Source organism: Lutra lutra, chromosome 5 (genome assembly GCF_902655055.1).
Source record: "Lutra lutra chromosome 5, mLutLut1.2, whole genome shotgun sequence".
Lineage (NCBI taxonomy): Eukaryota > Metazoa > Chordata > Mammalia > Carnivora > Mustelidae > Lutra > Lutra lutra.
This window is the reverse complement of record NC_062282.1, coordinates 91,388,162-91,406,388: the sequence shown is the minus strand read 5'-3', so window position 1 is coordinate 91,406,388 and position 18,227 is coordinate 91,388,162. Positions and strand designations below refer to the sequence as shown.

The 18,227-nt window shown below is 40.4% G+C and overlaps 1 protein-coding gene across 1 annotated transcript in view; it reads left to right on the top strand.

The window, feature by feature from the left end:
• The first annotated feature begins 2,818 nt into the window (after positions 1–2,818).
• The window catches only part of DEPDC1B (DEP domain containing 1B), an 87,352-nt gene continuing 71,943 nt past the window's right edge, over positions 2,819–18,227 (top strand). The window contains exons 1-2 of the mRNA XM_047731184.1: positions 2,819–2,959; positions 12,200–12,465. Of these exons, the coding sequence (XP_047587140.1) occupies positions 2,912–2,959; positions 12,200–12,465 (314 nt within the window). The 5' untranslated portion in view covers positions 2,819–2,911. The remainder of the gene's footprint in view (positions 2,960–12,199; positions 12,466–18,227) is intronic.

Sequence of the window (18,227 nt, the reverse complement as noted above, 5' to 3'; positions counted from 1 at the left end):
AACAGGAACTTTGTCTTTTCTCCTAAAATATTCCAGTGACTGTAACAGTGCCCAGCACATTGTAGGAACACAGACATAGTGAATAAGTGAATGAATGAATGTAAATCTCTATTTTTTGTGGTATTTATTTTTTAAATGCTGAAATAAAAATATGATTTAACAGTTTCAATGAAATCGTATGGTTTTACATTTTCCACATGTTTTTATCCTTTCTCTGTCACCCATATCTCCAAAGAATATGATGCACCTATGAGTGAAGAGTATTAATACAGTTTCTGGGGGAACATTTCCCAACAGAGTGGTGACAGAATGGACCAAAAGCTTTGGAAATCAAATCACAGATTTTACAACTTTTAAGAACCTCAACAAATGGACTTTAAATACCAAGGAACGTAATTTAATGTAGTTGCAGTACAATCCAAATGGCTAAAGTCTAATGTAAGCAGTGAATGACTTGGGTTTCAGCAGACAAGTTCTTCCAAAATAACCCATCCAACCAGCTGGGAGACTTTCCAGGCAGTAGGATGACTGAATTCAGCAGTCAGGAACTTTGATACCTCTGTTACTTTTTGCTCCACAGCTTGGAATTTACCATTGTCAGTGACAAGTCAGCTTGTGATGGTGACATTGCCAGTACTCAGTGTCTCTTATAAAGATGTTCAGAGGCTGAGTCAAAGCTTCTACAGGATCTTGATGGCCCTACACTTAAATATGGCAGGGAAGAGTATGCACAGAAATTTCCCAATTGTTTTTATGTGATGCCAAAAGACTGGTAGATTAGCAGCAGCCCAATTTAAAATGCATTCACAGAGACTGTGGCCTCTGATATGCAGATCATTTGGAGATATGCTTTTTTCCCAGTAAAAGGAATTATCTTGTCTATAGCTCATGATGGACTCCTGGGAAAACATTGGGGAAGCAGGGCATAACCTTTTGTATCAGATTCCAGTTCCACAATGGTTGGTGGTGGTGACAGACAAGGTTCTGAAATTACTTTTCTTTCTCTTATGCCCCATTGGAGTCCTTTCTGATAAGGATTCACTCCTTGAAGGTAAAAATTATCTTTATATTACCTTTATTACTTTTTAAAAAAGATTTTATTTATTTATTTGACAGAAAGATCACAAGTACGCAGAGAGGCAGGCAGAGAGAGAAGGGGAAGCAGGCTCCCCGGCGAGCAGAGAGGACTCTGGGATCATGACCTGAGCGGAAGGCAGAGGCTTTAACCCACTGAGCCATGGAGGCGCCCTGCTTTTTCTGATTAAAAAAGTAATACACACATGTCATCTCAGAATTTTGGAGGGCTTTCTAGGATGCACCGAATGAATGTGGGAGTCTGATATTTTACCCAGATTAAAAAAAAAAAAAAAAAGATTTTTATTTAGGGGCGCCTGGGTGGCTCAGATCATTCTCAAGGTTGTAGGATGGAGCCCCGCATCAGGCTCTCTGCTAGGCTTCCCCCACCCCTCTGCCCTGCCTCTCTGCGTACTTGTGATCTCTCTCTCTGTCAAATAGATAAAGAAAATCTTAAAAAAAAAAAGATTTTATTTATTTATTTGAGAGACAGAGACAGCTAGTGAGCACGAATTGGGGTGGGGGAGGGGAAAGGGCAGAGGGATAAGGAGAAGCATACCCTAGGACCCCCATCTCATGACCTCAAGGGGAAAGCAGGTGCTAACTGACGGAGCCACCCAGGCTTCTCTTACCCAGATTTTTATTATGGTATCTTATCCTGGATACTCACTGAAGTGACCAGATATGAACTGCCCCCAACCCCCCGGCCCCAGATTTGAACTTTGAACTGGAGTTGAAGGTATAGAGTGGTGACCTCATTTGTCCCTTTTAACAAATAGCAAATCAGACCAGCAATTTCTAGGGAGAAAATTCTGAGCAGTAAAACAGAACTCATAGCCCAATGGCAAAAGACATAAATTTTCAGGCTGATATAAAACACAGAATTCGAATTCAAGGGATTACTCTACCAAAAGAAAAAAAAAAACAAAACAAAAACAAAACAACCAGGAAGCTGAATAGGGACTGTTTCCAGCTCGTTATTGTTCCTACACGCTGTTGACACTCCGTGGGGTCAAGTCCCCTTACCCAGTGTTTCAGTGTCCTTCCACTTTTTTTTTTTTTTTTAAGATTTTATTTATTTACTTGACAGAGAGAAATCACAAGTAGGCAGAGAGGCAGGCAGAGAGAGAGGAGGAAGCAGGCTCCCTGCTGAGCAGAAAGCCCGATGTGGGGCTCGAACCCAGGACCTGGGATCATGACCTGAGCCGAAGGCAGCGGCTTAACCCACTGAGCCACCCAGGCGCCCCTGTCCTTCCACTTTTAAGAGGAGATGCACGGGCTTCATTTCCACTCCCTACCCGTCCCAATCCTATTAGCAGCACCTGCACGTTTACTCTACCTACGAAAGGCGGACAGGGATTTGTTCATCCAGTCCACGGTTTCCGATCAACGAATTACACACTTTCATTGACCTTCTAGCAGAGACAGCGTTGGGGGTGGGCCTTGGGGAAGTCCGGCGGGCCAGGTTCGCCCCAGGGCGAAGCGGGGGCACCCCTCACCGTCTGCGCACACGCTGGTGTACGCGCGCGGGACAAAGGTGGACAGGCGACTCTGTCCCTGGCCGCTCTGCGAGCAGAGCTCCCAGGGCCGCAGCAGTTTGGGTGCAGACGCCAACTCTGTCACCGCGCCTACCAGGTTGGGAGGGGGTGTGCCGGGAATCCCAAGGTCTGGGTGTCTCCGCCCCTCAGTTCCCGTCACGTGCCTCCGCGCCACCCAATCAGCGTCCGCAGCGCAAAGGCTCACAATTCAAACTGCGGCGCCGCCAGCTCGCGGGGATCCGCGCTGGGGCGGCCTCCGCGGCCTCCGCCGCCGCCGCCGCAGCTGCTGCGTACCCGCCATGGAACACCGCATCGTGGGGCCCGGCCCGTACCGAGCCACCAAGCTGGTGAGTGGAGGTGCCGGGGCCTGGGAGAAGCCACCGGCCCCAGGGTCCCCGGGCCTGGCAGTGGGCCGCGTGCTTGTCAGTCCTCGCCTCTGCAAGGTTGGCGCGGCCCGAGGCGGGACCGGTTTTCTCCAGGGCGGCCGTTTTCTGAACGATTCTCAAAGAAAGGCCTACCGGGTCAGGAGCTCGACAGGAATGGGTGGGAGCAGCTTTGTTCCCGAGACATTGGCCTGGTTTTCGGTAGTAAGTGACGCCTTCGGATTTAAAGCGCCCGAAAGACCAGGGTGACCCCACCCCCCACCCCCTTTGTCCTCTGGAATCGAACGCCTGTGGCGGGGAGAGGAAGTCTGAGTTGGTAACCTCAGGACCCTCCACCCCTTGTAACACTGACCCATCGCCACAGAACGGGCAGGGCGTGTCTCCGTCCTGAGTGTCACTTGTGGTGACACCTGAGGTTCTTTCTAACGGTGACCGGAACGGACGTGGGTCTTGGCCGCTTTTCTGGCTCCCAGGGAGCGTTTCTGGTTCTGTCAGCATCGACCTAAATCAGCGGGTGGCCCAAACGGATGTTCTGAAAGAGCCTTTACAGACATTGAAGGTCCAGGGTGCTGCTTTTTCTCCTGGGAGAAGAACTTTGGTATTCAGGGTTCTGATGCTTAGTTGATTTCTTTGTGACCTGGAACAAGTGATTTTAGTGATTTGCGTTTTAAAGGGTCACTATAATGGAATAAGTGGTGACAATTTGGTAATGTCAATTGCAGGTGTTTGGAGACTTTCTATGGAAGCCTGCTGGTAATTGGGAGGAGGGGACCCTCCTTGTGGTACCATACGTGGTAAAACACTTATGGCCACATGTAATTTGGGAATTAGTTTCATTGTTCTGTGTAACCTAACGGATATCCAGGAAAAGATAGGCGCAAGGTGGGAGGAGTTACCGCACTCATCTTTGCCAACAATCTGCTATAGTCATGCATATAATGATTCATTCATTAAAAAAAATCAGCAAATATAAATTTAGATTTTCCTTTGGGCTAGCCTCTAGGAGATGTGGATGGTGCTGACAGGGGACAATTGTTTTGTTTTTAATGTTTTCATATTTACTTAGGCTTCACAATTGCTTCTACGGTTTGGAACCATATGGAATTTGGGCTATTGGTAGGTCCATGTTTAGGGATGAGTTAAAGATTGTGCTTCATCAGGGACTTTCAAAAACTTTACTCTCCTTTGTTGGGGGGTGGGGAACATCCCTCTCCCCCAAATTTATTCACAGCACTTATGCAAGGGAAACAGAAGCTTAGAATCTTGGGGAAGGTAGTTCTCATCTTTCCTACTTTAGACTAAAAAAAGTTACATCATGATTGGAACTGTTTTAAATCTCATTCACTGAATTGTGTGAATTACTACTTTTCGTGGACGTATAGTACCTATGTAATAAGGCACTGCTTCATTCTGAGTCATATTAACATAATATCAAAGGAATTTATAAAGAAACATGTTCTTTGTTCTCCAGAAGCTGTCAGCTCCTAAGAAGTGATATTCAAGTCAAGTTTAGCTAAGACTGATCAAATTAAGCAGGAAATTTAATCATGTGACTAATTAATGAAAGCACTTCAATTTTACCAGAACTTCCCAGGTAGTCCATTCACTTGTCAAATTTATTCTATTTGAGGGGCACCTGGGTGGCTCAGTGGGTTAAGCCTCTGCCTTCGGCTCAGGTCATGATCTCAGGGTCCTGGGATCGAGCGCCACATCGGGCTCTCTACTCAGCAGTGAGCCTGCTTCCTCCTCCCTCTGCCTGCCTCTCTGCCTACTTGTGATCTCTCCCTCTCTCTCTGTCAAATAAATAAATAAAATTAAAAAAAAAAAAAGAAGAACCTGGACACACACCAAAATTAGAGAAGGTAAAATTAAAAAAAAAAAAATTTATTCTATTTGAGACCTTTGATCTTAAACCAAGATTTTGGAAGCACAGAAAACTGTAGCAAATTTTTTTTTGTTTTTAAAGTGAGTTTTCCTGCTTTATATCTGTGATCTCTGTCATCATTGTAGATGATTTAACCTCATTATATGTATAAATGTTTCTTGGAGCATAATTCAGTTGTGCCTTACAACTTTTACCAGATAAATCACGAAGTTTGTGACTAGTCCTCTCTAGTCCATCTCGCTCTCCCCACTTATCGTTTCCCCCCTCTCCCAAGATCACCCTCAACCCAGTCTTCAGGAAAGGCTTGGGAAAATCATTGGCATAGAAGGAGCAGGACTTTACTTCTTCTTTTCATGACTCCCTTTAGTTTTTCAAACCATGTACACCTCCATTTTCTAAAGCACCAAAGTCTTATCTGAAAATAACATTTTATGGACGAGGTAAATTTTTATGCCAAAAATCAAATGACTGATTCTAACTCATTACATGGTGAATATGGAAGTTAAATTAGCAACTTATTCATCTTCATTGAAATAGCTTTCACTTTTGTAACTCACATACAAATACAGTTGACCCTTGAACAATGTGGGGCTAATAGGAGTACCCACCCATGCACAGTTGAAAGTCCATGTATAACTTCCCAGAACTTAACTACTAATGGCTTGCTGTTCCCTGGAAGTCTTACTGATAACATAAAGAGTCAATTAACACATTTTGCATGTTGTATATATTACATCCTGTATTCTTATAATAAAGTAAGCTAGAGAAAAGAAAATGTTACTAAGAAAATCATAAGGAAGTGTGCCTGGTTGGCTCAGTTGATTGTCTCCGCCTTTGGCTTAGGTCATGATCCCAGAGTGCTGGGACTGAGTCCTGGGTCTTGGGCTCCCTGCTCAGTAAAGGAGTCTGCTTCTCCTCCAGTGCCTCCCCTCTGCTTGTGCTCTCTTCCTTTCTCTCTCTCTCAAATAAATAAATAAAATCTTTTAAAAAGAGAAAATCCTAAGGAAGAGAAAATACATTGACAGTACTGTACTGTATTTGTTGATAAAGATCTTTATATAAAGTGGACCTAGGTAGTTCAAACCTCTCTTGTTCAAGGGTCAACTATAGTTCATCATTTTAATAGAAATAATGAGGAGAAAGAAAATTGCTTTTATAAAAACTGCTTTAATCTACTGAGTCTTTGAACTTAATGCTGAGTTACCACTACCATCTGATGCAAGTGGTAAACTTTAAAACACCTTTAGCTGTCACTGAATCTGAGAACTAGAATGGACATGAACAATTGTCTAGTCCGGTTTCCTCCTCCTCTTGAGTCCTAAAGGGGTGAACTGACTTGATCAGGTTCTCCCTGCTAGTCTTGGCAAATTCAGCTAGATGTAGAGTTTGGTTGTCTCTGCGCTCCGAGGCCAGGTGCATGATAGCACCATTATCACAATATTTTTGGTACTAAGAAGGAAGGAAATGGAATCAATATCCTGGAGAAAAGAACAGGAAATATGTTTCAACACTCACTGCTGTATTTTGTAGTTTGGCTCATGATGTGAAGTAAAAACAGTTGTATGAGTCCTTATTTCAGATCCCTAGTTTAAGGGATAAATAAGTAATACGAAGTTTTTAAAATCACGAACAAATCTCTTTTGTTCCCTTTGCTATAAAGATTTTCTCTCCAAGTAATATGTCATGGGAAAAAAAATCACATTTTTAAGCTCTGTCTTGTTCTTTGTTGACATATAGGATATTTTCCTTCCAAGTGTATCTGAGAATTTTGAGTTATTTTACAGAAAACATAATTCTTCTTTTTTGATGGAGTAGCCGAGTAACAAGATAATTATTTTTAGAAGTAAGTAGGAAAAGAGATTATGGTTTTTTAGTTTTTAAAATTTATTTTTATTTTTTTAAAGATCATGGTCTCACTAGGTTTTAGAATTCTGAAATGTTTCATGTATTGAGTAAATATAATCCATAATGATAAATGCCATTAAAAGTCAACATAAATTAAAAACTCATTTTATAAGTTACTTTTTTAAGAGATGCAAGCTTTGATAAAGATGTCTTTTTTTTTTTTAAGATTTTATTTATTTATTTCACAGACAGAGATCACAAGTAGGCAGAGAAGCAGGCAGAGAGAGAGGGGGAAGCAGGCTCCCTGCCAAGCAGAGAGCCTGATGCGGGGCTCAATCCCAGGACCCTGGGATCATGACCTGAGCCGAAGGCAGAGGCTTTAACCCACTGAGCCACCCAGGCGCCCCTGATAAAGATGTCTTATTAGAAAAATTTCTAGTGTGAAATAAAAACCAGCTATCAACAGAATCAGTAAAAATCCAGACATAATTTTTTTTCTTGTGTGTAGAATGCACTGAATGAAAAGGTCATTCAGAAGAGTAAATGTATGAGAATTAAGGAGACTATAGGTAACTTTGATCTACCAGACATTTGAACTTAGTATTAATTGACTGTAATCACAATGGTGTAGTATTGCATAGAAAGACATAAATAGCTCAGTGGGAAAGAAAGGAGAGTTCAGAATAGAATCAAGAAAGATACTATGTAAAGTAACTTAATATTGCAATTCATTGAAAAAAGGGCGACATAATTGACTGTCCATTTGGAAAAAAATAAAGTTAGAGATATTCTCCTCCTGCCATAAAAAAATTCTAGTTGGAGATTCAAATATTTAAAAAAAATCCCTTTAAAATATTAAAAGAAAACTTTGATAAATATTTTTAATACCACTGGATGGGGATATCTCTAATTTCCTTCCTCTAAACGAAGGGGATTCAGGATTCAGGAAATCCTGAAGCTATAAAGAAAATAAAGATATATTTGTTTGATTAACATCACCATCAACAACAAAACCTTCATATAGCTAGAGACCGTATAAATTGATTAGCCAGGAGAAAACAATTCTCATATTTTTAAAAAAGATTAATATTACATATTCATTCAGAGCACCTTTATTAAACACATGTACCATAAGACAGGGACTGTCTTCAGTTGTGAAGATACTGAACTGAGCAAAATAGACTAACTTTCCTGACTTCTATGCACTTTGACTTAAATGCTAGATTTAAACATTTAAAAAAATTGATTAAGAAAAAGAGGAAGACAACCCAATAGAAAAAGGTCAGGTCTCAGATAAATAAACGAAAATTACTTAAGATGAAGATAGGAACGAACAAAGTATAGAGACGTCATTTCTTGATCATGGATTGGCAGAAACGAAAATGGTAACATCTAGTGATGGCCGCAGATAAGGCAGCATGCTCTTATATTGCTGGTAGGACTGTGAATTGTTACATCTGATTTAAATATGCTGATAAAATTTATAAATCCATTCTTTCACAGATAAAAACATTGGTTCTTTCGGTTATTTATTTATTTGAAAGAATGAGAGAGAGACAGACGGGTAAGTGCGGGGGAGAGAGAGGGACAAGGTCAAGCCAACCCCATGCAGAGCACAGAGCCCACCCCATCTGAGGTGGGGCTCTCTCTCAGGGCCCTCATGACCAGAGGTGAAATCAAGAGTCAGATGCTTAAGCAGTGAGTCACCCAGGTGCCCCAGGGGTTTTAAAGTAATATTTTAAAACAACAACGTGGAAACAGATCCATGCCCATCAGTTAGAAAATGGTTAAGTAAATTATGGCATTCATTCATTCATAAGAGTGGCCTGGACCTATAGGTATTGACACAAAAAGACATCTATGCTTGTGTTCAGTGCAAAAACAAACTGGGGAGTGTATACAGTAGGATTGATCACATTTTTTTTAAAGGTTTTATTTATTTATTTGACAGAGAGAAATCATTAGTAGGCGGAGAGGCAGGCAGGGGGTGGGTGGGTGGGAAAGCAGGCTCCCTGCTAAGCAGAGAGCCTGATGTGGGGCTCTATCCCAGGACCCTGAGACAAAGACCTGAACCGAAGGCAGAGGCCTAATCCACTGAGCCACACAGGTGCCCCAGTTGATCACATTTCTTAAAAAGGAAAGCAAACAACAATCCTAGTAATAAATAATATACATTAAAAAGGATTTTTAATGTATGTAGGATCCGAGATGGACTGAACAATCTCTTTTATATATGCTTCTGCATTTAATTTGTTACAATGTGCATTATAGTGTAATTAAAATAAGTAGAGGAACTACTCGCCAGCTTGAGTCAATTAATAGGCATATTTACTTCTGGTTTGAAATATAGGATTCGATTTGAAATATAGGTTTGAAATATAGGTCTTCATTACATTTATTAAGTAATGTATAAAGTACTATGCAGGGTGCCTGGGTGGCTCAGTGGGTTAAAGCCTCTGCCTTCAGCTCAGGTCATGATCGCAGGGTCCTGGAATCGAGCCCCGAATCAGGCTCCCTGCTCAGCAGGGAGCCTGATTCCCCCTCTCTCTCTGCCTGCCTCTCTGCCTACTTGTGATCTCTCTCTCTGTCAAATAAATAAATAAAGTCTTTTAAAAAAATAAAGTACTATGCATTAAGTTTAATTGATAATGATTATGATAATTGAATCAACATAAAATAAATGAAAATCTTTTTTATTAACTCCTCTTCCTTCCCCACTCCCAACATGTTTGATCAAGACTAACAGGAAGGCTAGGTGTCAGCAGAGAATTAAAATGACAGTGATTAAAAATATGTGGAGATTGTTTAAAACTTATGTTTGTGTTTATAGGTATAGGTGGTATAATGAAATGAGTATACTCAGTAAGTTTTCATGTGAGCACCCTGTGTAACTGATACGTAGATCAAGAGATGTAACATTCCTAGCACTCCATAGGTACCCCTTGCCTTTCTTTGTTTTGACCTACTTACAAATTAACCACTGTTATGATTTCTAATACCATGGATTAGTTTTGCCTGCTTTTTGACTTTATGTAAATGGAACCATATAGTTTTTTGTTCCTTTTTTTTTTTAAAGTAGGCTCCATGACCAGTGTGGAGCCTAACTCAGGGCTTGAACTCATGACCCTGAGATAAAGACCTGAGCTGAAATGGAGAGTGGGATGATCAACTGAATTAGCCACCCATGTGCCCCCAGCCTTGACAATCTTTTATTTGCAAACTTCCCACTCAAAAGAAAAAAAGAAAAACTTATAAAAATGTATTTTATTCATTCAATAAGTATGTACTAGAGATATTACCACCAAGTTGTCCCGTCACGTGAACTTAATGGATTCTTACCTTAATGAGAAACAAATGATCAAAACTATGGGTAAAACTGAGCCAAATATGTGTAATTCACTTATTGGAGTCCTGTGTTTAATATGACTTTCCTTCATTCAACAATTAAGTACTGTTTATTACATGAAAAGCATTATAGGGAGAGAAAAAATGAGAGATGTACGAGACATAGTGCCTGATGTCAAAACATGTTTAAAAATTCTGCAAAATATTTTCCTATTTAAAAAAAAAAAAACAACACAACAAACCTTAGACATCCACCCCTTCATCAGCCTTCCCTAGATTAAATGAAATGTTCACATATGGTATCCTTCCTACATAGTTACACCAACAGCTTTTTCAGACCCTAGGCTTCCTGCCAGCCCTCCTTAAAGTCCTGGAAACTCACAGTCGTACTCTCATAACCATTCTCCCTCCTCCCAGCCTTCTCTTTCAGGTGTATCACTGCACAAACTTCTCTCCTCCCTTTACTTCTCTCCTCCCTTCCCACTGAAATCAGAAAATCTTTTTTCTAACAACTACAGTTCTGATCTTGGCATATTCTTTTTATTTTTCCCCCTTCTGGCTCCTTTTCCCTTCTGATGAGGCCTTTTTTTCCAGGTTTCTCTTTATTCCTCCTCCTGCCCAACCCCCTCTGCAACAATGGTCCACTATTCTTCCACACAACACCAGGGGCATAGAGGACCAAGTCTGGGTCTGTGCAAGCATGCACCCTAGACATAGAGCATAGCACCCAACACATAGTAAGGATTCAGCAAGCAAACGCTTAACTGGTCATTCACTTTTTCTACTTTCTTTAACTACCTTCTAACTTGATGCAATTGAATTCTACTCTGATTCTAAATCTTGTCTTCCTTGTAACCAAATTCAGACATCATTTTGCCTTAGATATATATTAATCTTTCTTTTTTTTTTTTTAAGATTTTATTTATTTATTTATTTATTTGTCAGAGAGAGAGAGAGAGAACACAAGCAGGGGGAGCAGCAGGCAGAGGCAGAGAGAGAAGCAGGCTCCCTGCTGAGCAAGGAGCCCGATGCGGGACTCGATCCCAGGACCCTGGGATCATGACCTGAGCCGAAGGCAGCGGCTTAACCAACTGAGCCACCCAGGCGTCCCTGTATTAATCTTTCTACTTCATTTGACACTGTTATATGCCATCCTCCAAATTAAGTTGGTCCAGATTTAAATAATTTTTTAACATCTTAAAAACACACAAGAAACAAGACAAGCCACTGTAGGATAACATTTAACTAGAATTTCTAAAACAAACAAACAAAAAAAAACCCTCAAAACATGAATGAAAAGACAGACACTCCAACAGGGAAAAAAAAGGAAAATAACTTAAACAGGCATTTCACATGAAAAGATCTTTAAACTTGCCATAATATACGCAAAGATGTTCAACTTTATTAATTAGAAATGAAATGCAAAAGTAGTCCACAATGCAAAACTACTGCATGCCTACAAAATGGCTAAAATGAAAAGATAGGCAACACTAAGTGCTGCTGAGAATGTAGAACAACTGGAAACCTCATATGTTGCTGATGGGAATATAAATCAGTACAACCACTATGGAAAACAGTTTGGCAAACTTTGTAAAAGTTAAATGTATGCACACCTCATACTCCAGCAATTTCCATTAATTATATATCCAACAGAACATATATATATGTTGGTCAAAAAACACAATGTTCATAGGAGCACTATTCTTAGAAGAAGAAAACAACCCAAATGTCCATCAACTTAAGAAAAGATAAATAGTGGGGTGCCTGGGTGGCTCAGCTGGTTATTCATGCAATGGAATACTGCATAGCAATAAAAATGAACTACTATCATACGTATTAACAGATGAATAACATAAATAAAATGTAATCTTGATATAAGATGTCCAGAAGAAAAGTAAAATCTATATGATTCCATGGGGTGCCTGGGTAGCTCAGTTGGTTAAGTGTCCGACTCTAGTTCCACCTTGTTCCTCCATTCAGCCTACTTTAAAAAAAAAAATTCAAGTCTCTGTCATCAAGGCAGTCTCTTGAATGGAAGAACTGCATTCACGGTCTTAAGTATTTGGGACATAATAACCTTTAAAAAAAATCAGTTGGTTACTAAATGCTTTTCTCCTTTTCTTCCCCAGTGGAATGAAACAGTTGAGCTTTTTCGTGCTAGGATGCCCTTACGGAAACATCGCTGTCGTTTCAAAAGTTATGAACGTTGTTTCACGGCGGCCGAAGCTGTGGATTGGCTGCACGAGCTGTTGAGGTGCAGTCAGAACTTTGGCCCAGAAGTAACCCGCAAACAAACGGTTCAGCTGCTGAAAAAATTTCTCAAGAATCATGTTATTGAAGACATCAAGGGAAAATGGGGTCAGGAAGATTTTGAAGACAATCGTCACTTGTACAGGTAAGGGTGACAAGTAAACCCTGAAGAGGAGGACTACGGGGAGGATGACTGGACTTGGTCAGTCTCTTGAAACTTCCTCATGTGGAATAATCTCTCTTTTCCAGTGGAATGTTGCTCCCACTTGTGATTTGTTGAGTGAAGAACCATGTGTGTTGTTAAAATAAAACCTATTGCAACGTTCCAGGGCCTGTAGAGTACCCCCTAGCGTGGTTAGTTGCAGTGACTTTTCAGAAAGGACATCTGTTCGTGCCTTCTGCACATCTGGGAGGAGGGTTACAGCACTTCTTAAGAATCTGAAAGGATGAAAGAGCAGCTCTGGGATGGACCTTTCTAGCAGTGATAAGGGGTGTATTCCCGGAGTTAGTGGCAGCGTGGGTCTGATCTTTAAGCAGATCTTGGGCATGTATGAAGAATTGTGCTAGAATTCCCTTTGTCTCAGTTGAACCCTGGCAATGTATGTCTGCTGTTCTCCAAATGTTTTTGCTCATGTTTTAGTGCTATTTTGTGATGATATGATAATCCAAGGAAAATATGCATGTCTCTGCTCGGACTTTCCTTTTCACTACATGCTAGGTGGTTTTATTGCTGGAGGTAGAAGGGACCTATCTAAGTTTCAGGAACAGGGAGAATATTAAAGAGAAATGAAACTGCACATGTCCTGAGAAGAGGAAGTGTTGAGTTATTGACAGAGGCCACCTAGAGGGCTGAGAACCTGAGTGGGGGTTAAAAGAAGAAATGGAGAATATGGACCCTTAACATTTGCTTTCTTTTACTCCAAAAGAAAAATGAAGAATGCCTTACAACACGTTTAGTGAGGCAGTTTAGAACCACTGAGACCCTTGGTGAGCAGAGAAAACCTGTCTATTCCTACCTGAACCATTTCTTTGGCTCCTTGTGGGCTGGCTGCTAGGAGAGGTTGCAGAGCACTGTGAGGGTGGCCTCCAGCACCAAGGCTAACCCTAAACATTGCTGCATGTTTAACATTGAATTATATTTTCTTCTTCTTCTTCTTCTTCTTCTTCTTCTTCTTCTTCTTCTTCTTCTTCTTCTTCTTCTCCTTCTCCTTCTTCTTCTTTTTTAAAAGATTTTATTTATTTATTTGACAGAGAGAGAAATCACAAGTAGGCAGAGAGCAGGCAGAGAGCAGGCAGAGAGAGGGGTAAACAGGCTCCCTGCTGAGCAGAGAGCCCGATGTGGGGCTCGATCCCAGGACCCTGAGATCATGACCTGAGCCAAAATCAGAGGCTTAACCCACTGAGCCACCCAGGCGCCCCTAACATTGAACTTCTTTATAGAATTTTGTTGGCAATCTTCAGCTTCCAGATATCAAGATTGTCATCAGGGCAATTAGTTGTCTCTCCATTTGGCAGTTATTTCTGGCTTGCTCATCCAACTTTTAGTTAGGATCTTGGGTGATTTTAGCTTATTCTGAGACCACAGTGTTTGTTAGCCGTAGGCAGTGGAGATGCTAGCCCTCGTTCTGCATGCCTTACTTCACTGGGAATTTGTAAGTGATTATTCCTCTTGGGAAACTAATTGCTTATACCCCATCACAACTTAGCGAGAACACTTCCAAAAAAAATTTCTGGATGAGTAACTTCCAGTCTGTTCTATTGTGACCTTAAATGGGGGTAACATCCATTGTGTGCCAGCAGGTTTTCAGGATCCTCAGGGGAGGGAAATTGGAGCATGCTCTAGGAATTCCAGCAGTGTCAGGGCATGCTTCATGTCACTAGGAAGCCCCCTTTAAAACCTCAAGTGCACAGACAGATTATATTTGTCTATTAATGATTTTCCCTTTACTTTCTGTAATACTGTGAATCATAAAGGAAGCAGGATTTTCTTCCATTATTTACCACCTGGAAACTGATAGCTTTCCAGTTTCCTGGGTGAAAGTTTTATATTCTAACTACTGATGTTTGCCAATTTCTCAGGTTAATCTGGGATGAAATCTATGTACATATGTAAATCATTTGTTAGGAGCATGCGCCTTGGATTGAGAATGAGCTAATGAGCATGGAGGCAGCTGTTGGACGCATGCGGCTTCCGGGACTGGTGCTCAGGATCCTCACACCCGCGTGCTAGGGCTCCAGGCAAGATCTGGGGTAGGCTGCCCTACCTGCTTTCCTTCCAGCTGCTGTCCTAGTAGAATAGGACTGCTGCCACATTATAATGGAAATAGATGAGTGAGATTAGGACTAGAGGCAGGTTAGATTTAAAAATAGATGGAGAGCCAGTAAGGTGGAGAAATTCCAGAACGGGCTTTTATATCAAGCCTAATGGATGGGGGTCCCTTCTAAGCAGTGTCAAAGAGGCTGGAATGGCCAGCTGAGCGCTCTTGCTAGCACATGAGGAACTAAGGTATTCAAGGACCTATGATGTGCTGACATGTCCACATTATCGTTATTTAACATGACATCTGTTGATACAGGGTATTTTCCTAATTTTAAAGATTAGGAAGTTAATAAGGCCAAATTATTAACTTCTCTAGAGTCCCTCGGCTGGATTAAAAAAAAGCTCTTCTTCGTCAGGATTTGAACTGAGATGTCTGTGTCTGAAGCCTGTCTTATGGTATGCTATATTGCCTCCATTTCCACAGTACGAGGTGGACTTAACCTAGTAAATAAATTAGTGACTGAATGAGTAAACACACAATAATAAACAAGAAGTATTTGGTGTGGCCACCATGTGTTTATATATTTATAGAATTCCAGTGATGTTTTAAGTACTGGGTAATACATTAAATGATTAGCCGTGGTTGTCAAATAGGGGAAGTAAGGTAAACATCATTAGCCTAAGCGCTTATAAATATAGCTGGGGGTGGATGGGTTCTTGGGTCTATAAGTTAAAGAAAGCTACACGAAATACCGAAGGCCATTACAGCATTTTTTAAGGACAGAAAATGCACACGCACGCATACACACATGTATGTTGTATATGTTGTAGTATCTGTTGAAGAATTTTATAACAGAAATTATGAGCTAAGCTTTTATTTTGGAATATGTCCAATCCTATTTCTAGTTTTAAAAGAATGTGTGTCATGTTTCTTCTGTGATTACATTTATATTTGTTAACCGTGATTTTTTTCTCAAGAATCAATGAGATAAGTATAGAAAAAAGAAGGAAATAGTGAATTTTCTTGTTAAAGATCCCAATATCTAAATATCCGTTAAGTCAGAGTGTTACAGAGAGGTACCCAGAGCTAGTTACTAAACCTTGTCGTTCCTGTTTCTAATGCCACTGTCTGGAAAGACTTCTGAATTTGCTGCCGCTGAAGATGTTACAGATTTCACTCAAGGGTCTACATAGTTGAGCCATACTCTGTCGTCTGTGTCTAACAGTTTCCTAGTCCTGTACCTCTGATGAGGAGAGGTAGTTATGTATATTTGTATAAGAAGTTTCAGTTTATAAAGCAGTTTCCCTTCCATCATCTCATTTGATCTTCATGGCAACCCTGGGAGGTGGACAGGGTAGATATTTCTACCCTGTAGAAAATGTAGAGAACCATTTTCTTTTTATTTTCCCACCTCTTCCTGTTCCCTTTTCCTATTTCCTTCTTTTTCTTTCTGTGTTTCTACCTCTTTATGTGTATCTCTGTCATGTTCCTACTTACTTTTTTCTCCTCATTTCACTTTTTCTTTCCCTTTCCCTCATATTTACTTTTTTTTCTGTCCTATTTCCAAAATACTGATTTTAATTTGAAACTAGAAGTTGTTATGTGGATATTGTCAGCTCTATTGAATAACATTACTTTCACGTTCTTCATTTAAAAAGCAAGAATCATGCTGCCCAGTTTTAAGACTTCTACGTAAAGCCAAAATAATAGAGACTGTGGTGTTGGTGAAGGGCTAGATACCTAGACTGGAGGCACAGAATTGCCAGTTCAGAAATCCACACAAATATGGCCATTTGGTTTTTGACAAAGGTGTAAAAGCGATTTAAGTGAAAAAGATGGTATTAGAACAACTGGATATATATCTGCTATGTGCAAAAAAGTGAACCTCAAATGTAAACTGCAATACTTTATGCAAAAGTTGATTCAAAGTGAATTGTAGATTTAAGTGTAAGACTGTAAAAAAAATTTTTTTTTAAAGATTTTATTCATTTATTTGACAGACAGAGATCACAAGTAGGCAGAGAGGCAGGCAGAAAGAGAGGGGGAAGCAGGCTCCCGGCTGAGCAGAGAGCCTGATGTGGGGCTTGATCCAAGGACTCTGAGATCACGACCTGATCCAAAGGCAGAGGCTTTAACCCACTGAGCCACCCAGGTGCCCCAAGAATGTAAAAATTTTAAGACAGCAAAAAATCTTTATGCTCAAGAGTTAGGCAAAGAGTTCTTAGCATAACACCAAAAGCATGATTCATAAAAGAAAAAACATGATAAATTGAACTTCATCAAAATTAAAAGCTTTCGCTATGTGAAAGACATTATTAAGAGGATGAGAAGAAAAGGTACAGATAGGGAGAGAATATTTGCAAACCACATATAAGACAGTGGACTGCTCTCAAGAATGTGTAAAGAACTCACAAAACAACAGTAAGAATACAAACAGCCCAATTAAAAAATGAATAGAATACTCACTTGAAAAGACGTTTAATAAGATTAGCAGTAGGGGAATGCAAATTAAAACCATGATAACATGCTGGCTTGTGTCTATTGGAATGGCTAAAATAAAAATACTGACAATATCAAGAGCTAGAGAGGATATAGAGCAACCGGAAATTTCATCTGTTGCAGGCAGGAAGCTTGGATTGGTTGTCATTTTGGTAGCAAGTTTATAATTTTCTTTTAGAGTTGAGAATATACTTACATATGACTCAGTGCTCCCCCTCAGCATTTACCCTGGAAAAATGAAAATCTGTTTTGACTCAAAAAGCTTGTACATGAATACTGATAGCAGCCGTATTAATATGGATTGCCAGCCACTGAAGACAAACTAGATGTCCTTCCATGGGTGAACGGATAAACATTTTTTTTTTTTTTTAAAGATTTTATTTATTTGACAGACAGAGATCACAAGTAGGCAGAGAAGCAGGCAGAGAGAGGAAGGGAAGCAGGTTCCCCGCTGAGCAGAGAGCCCGATGCGGGGCTCGATCCCAGGACCCCGGGATCATGACCCGAGCCGAAGGCAGAGGCCTTAACCCACTGAGCCACCCAGGCGCCCCTAAACATTTTTATATCAATACAATAGAATGCCACAGTGTGCGCAGGTGTGGGTGGTGGGTGGGTAGGTTGGGGTGACTATAAAGTCAGAGGAGGAGGTTTGGGTAATAATGGAACTGTTCTGTTTCCTGATTGTGGTGGTTATACAGATGAATATGTGTGTTAAAACTGATAGACTTCTGTACCAAAAAAAAAAAAAAAAGATCAATATTACTATATGCTAAAAACATTTTTTTTTTTTTTTTAAGTGCTGGAGATTTGAAAGTCTCTGTACCTCTGGCAAAAGAAATCTGAATTTACATTGTTTGGGTATGTGGCTCTTAAGTCACATTCTGTGGCCCTGGGAAAAGTTTTTCATTAACCTTTTGAAGGAACAGTTTTAGGACCCTCACTTTCAAGTTCATGGACTATTGGCTCCCTCTAGTGGGCATCCTTATTTTTATAGTAAACTCAGAGAGAGAGAGAGAGAGAGAGAGAGAGAGAGAGTGTCAGAGATATTTTGTTTTTCTTTTGTTTTTATTCTTTTCATCACATCCTGGGAGCTTGTCCTGTGATAATTGGATATGTTTCTTAGTGTTCATAGGCATCAGTTTTTCAT